Below are 2,530 nucleotides of genomic sequence, written 5' to 3' on the forward strand. Positions count from 1 at the left end.
TCATCTCTGCTTCTGATTTAAAATCTTGATAATAGCCTTTCGAATCTGCTTTGTCTTCACACTGTAGATGATAGGGTTGAGCACAGGAGGAATGAGCAGGAAGACATTGGCCATGATGGTGTGGACAAAGACAGGCGCTGAATGGCCATAGCGGTGTACAAGAGACAAGCTGATGAGAGGGATGTAGAAGATGGCAACAGCAATGATGTGGGATATACAAGTATTGAAGGCTTTCTGTCGCTCATCTGAGGAAGCAATGCTGAGGACAGATCGAATGATCAATACATAGGAGAACAAGATACAAGGGCAGTCAAACCCTGTAGTGGAGAACAGTGCAAACAGACCAAGAATGCTATTGATTCTGTTGTCTGTACATGAGAGCTGAATGAGATCAACATGGTAGCAGTAAGAATGGGAAAGAACTAGAGATCTGCAGAAGGAGAGCCTCTTGACAAAGAGCACAACTGGCAACATGACAGCAACGTTCCTTATCAGCACAATTATACCGATCTGAGCAATCCTGGCACTGGTAAGAATAGCGTTATATCTTAGTGGATCACATATGGCCACAAAACGATCAAAGGCCATGGCCAGCAGAACTCCAGACTCCATGAAAGTAAACCCATGGAGAAAGAACATCTGGGCAATGCAAGCATTTAAGTTGATCTCTCGAGCTTCAAACCAGAGGACACCAAGTGTAGTGGAAAGTGTGCACAGAGACAGGCTAAGGTCTGTGGCTGAAAGCATAGAGAGGAAATAGTACATAGGTTCATGAAGGCTGTGCTCACGAAGGATCACCAGCAGGATCATGCTGTTCCCAGAGAGGGCAATTACATACAGGAGACAAAAGGGAATAGAGACCCAGACCTGAGCTGCTCTCACACCAGGGATACCAGTGAGAAGAAAGGTCAGAGGCTGGGAATTGGTATTATTGAGGATGAGCATTGTGGAGGCTGCAAAGAGAAGGGCAATTAGATAATTGAACATAACCATGTATATATAGTGCATCACATAAGTATCTCTCTGGCACTTAGTAAATACTGCTAACTATTAAAGAATTGTAATATTTTCTGATATCGTAGAACTATAGGCTTCCAGCACATATATTTTGCAGATGAGGCAATTATATCTCAATAATTGAATCATTAAATAATTGCACTACTGCCTTGACAAATCACTGCCTGAATCTTGAAAGAAAACATTAATTAGAGACATAAAAGAAAGACATAAAAGAACATAACAGAAGAATTAAGGAAATACAGACAAAGAAAGAGAAGGACAAAGAAGGGAAATGAGAAAGAAGAGGGAAGGGGAGAAAGAGAGAGAAAGAGAGAAAGACATCCTTGGCATTATTTTTAACACAGTAAATTAGAGACTGTATTACAACAAATAATGACACATATACTATTGAAATCCAGAGAAGTGCTGTACCCAGAGCATATACAATGTAACAGATGCTATTTTTCTTATCTATATTCATCCTATCATCATAACTGTTCAAGGAAGTAAAATCTCTTCCCTCCCTTTCTCATACATATACAGGGGATGGGGAACTAAGTAGTTATCCCCAAAGTATACAATTAGGCAACAGAATGAATGGAATTCTATATCTGATACTAATGCCTTCCACTCCTTACAGATCATAAATGCATGGGAAGAGACTATCTACTGCCTGGATGACAAAGCTACTGATGAACTGTTTTTAAATATGTACTTTTCCAGAAACATACTGTAGACAATATGCTTCTTTAGGTGTAGATTGCTGTGTGTCAAATAAAATCCCAGGAAAGTTGTGTAGATGTGGCACTCTAGTTTTTCTGGGAAGTGACCTCAATATCGATGCTCCATTGTGTGCCAAGACATCCAAACTACACTTTCAACAGAAGTTAATGAATCCAGTGGCTCAGTTTAGTGACCATTGAATTCTTAGTGTGTGCTTTGGAAGATGCCTCCTAGAAAATCTGTCCCCATCCTCTTAGAAAACTAGTCTCTATTAGTTATTTTAAGACAGTAGATTCTTTCTTTTTGTTTTCTTCTGATAAATCCATCTTGCAGCTTTCCCTACATCTCTCTCTGTTATCAATCCCCTTGCCAAGTCATTAGAAAAATATCTTGTCCATTTTCATGACTTCTATTTTATGTACTGAAAGACAAATTTCAAGTAAATACTGAAATCCCAATTCTGGTTACCAGAATCTAAACATGAAAATAAAAGTTCTTTGAGTAAAATCTGCATGGCTTCTCATAAGTAAAAGAAAAACAACATGCTATGGATTTCATTGCTCTACCATACTCAATAACTTCTCTCTATAGCAACCATTACCATATAAATACATTACATAAAATAGAATTATATATTATTATTTTCACAGAAATGGCCCAGCTTTAACAAATATTACTGCTGTGTTTTAATTATTTAACTGGCACAATTTCCAATTATCAAAACACTTTTAGTCAGACTTTAATATTTCCTTCTATACCTGCCTCAGCTTTTCCTGAACACAGCATATCTTACAAATTTTCATACAAT

The 2,530-nt window shown here is 38.0% G+C and overlaps 1 protein-coding gene across 1 annotated transcript; it reads right to left on the bottom strand.

The window, feature by feature from the left end:
• Positions 1 to 945, bottom strand: LOC100755043 (olfactory receptor 51F2). Its single transcript, XM_027407977.1, has one exon. The coding sequence runs from the start codon at positions 943 to 945 to the stop codon at positions 1 to 3; it is 945 nt and encodes a 314-aa protein (XP_027263778.1).
• Positions 946 to 2,530: the final 1,585 nt, after the last annotated feature.

Source organism: Cricetulus griseus, chromosome 3 (genome assembly GCF_003668045.3).
Source record: "Cricetulus griseus strain 17A/GY chromosome 3, alternate assembly CriGri-PICRH-1.0, whole genome shotgun sequence".
Classification (NCBI taxonomy): Eukaryota; Metazoa; Chordata; class Mammalia; order Rodentia; family Cricetidae; genus Cricetulus; species Cricetulus griseus.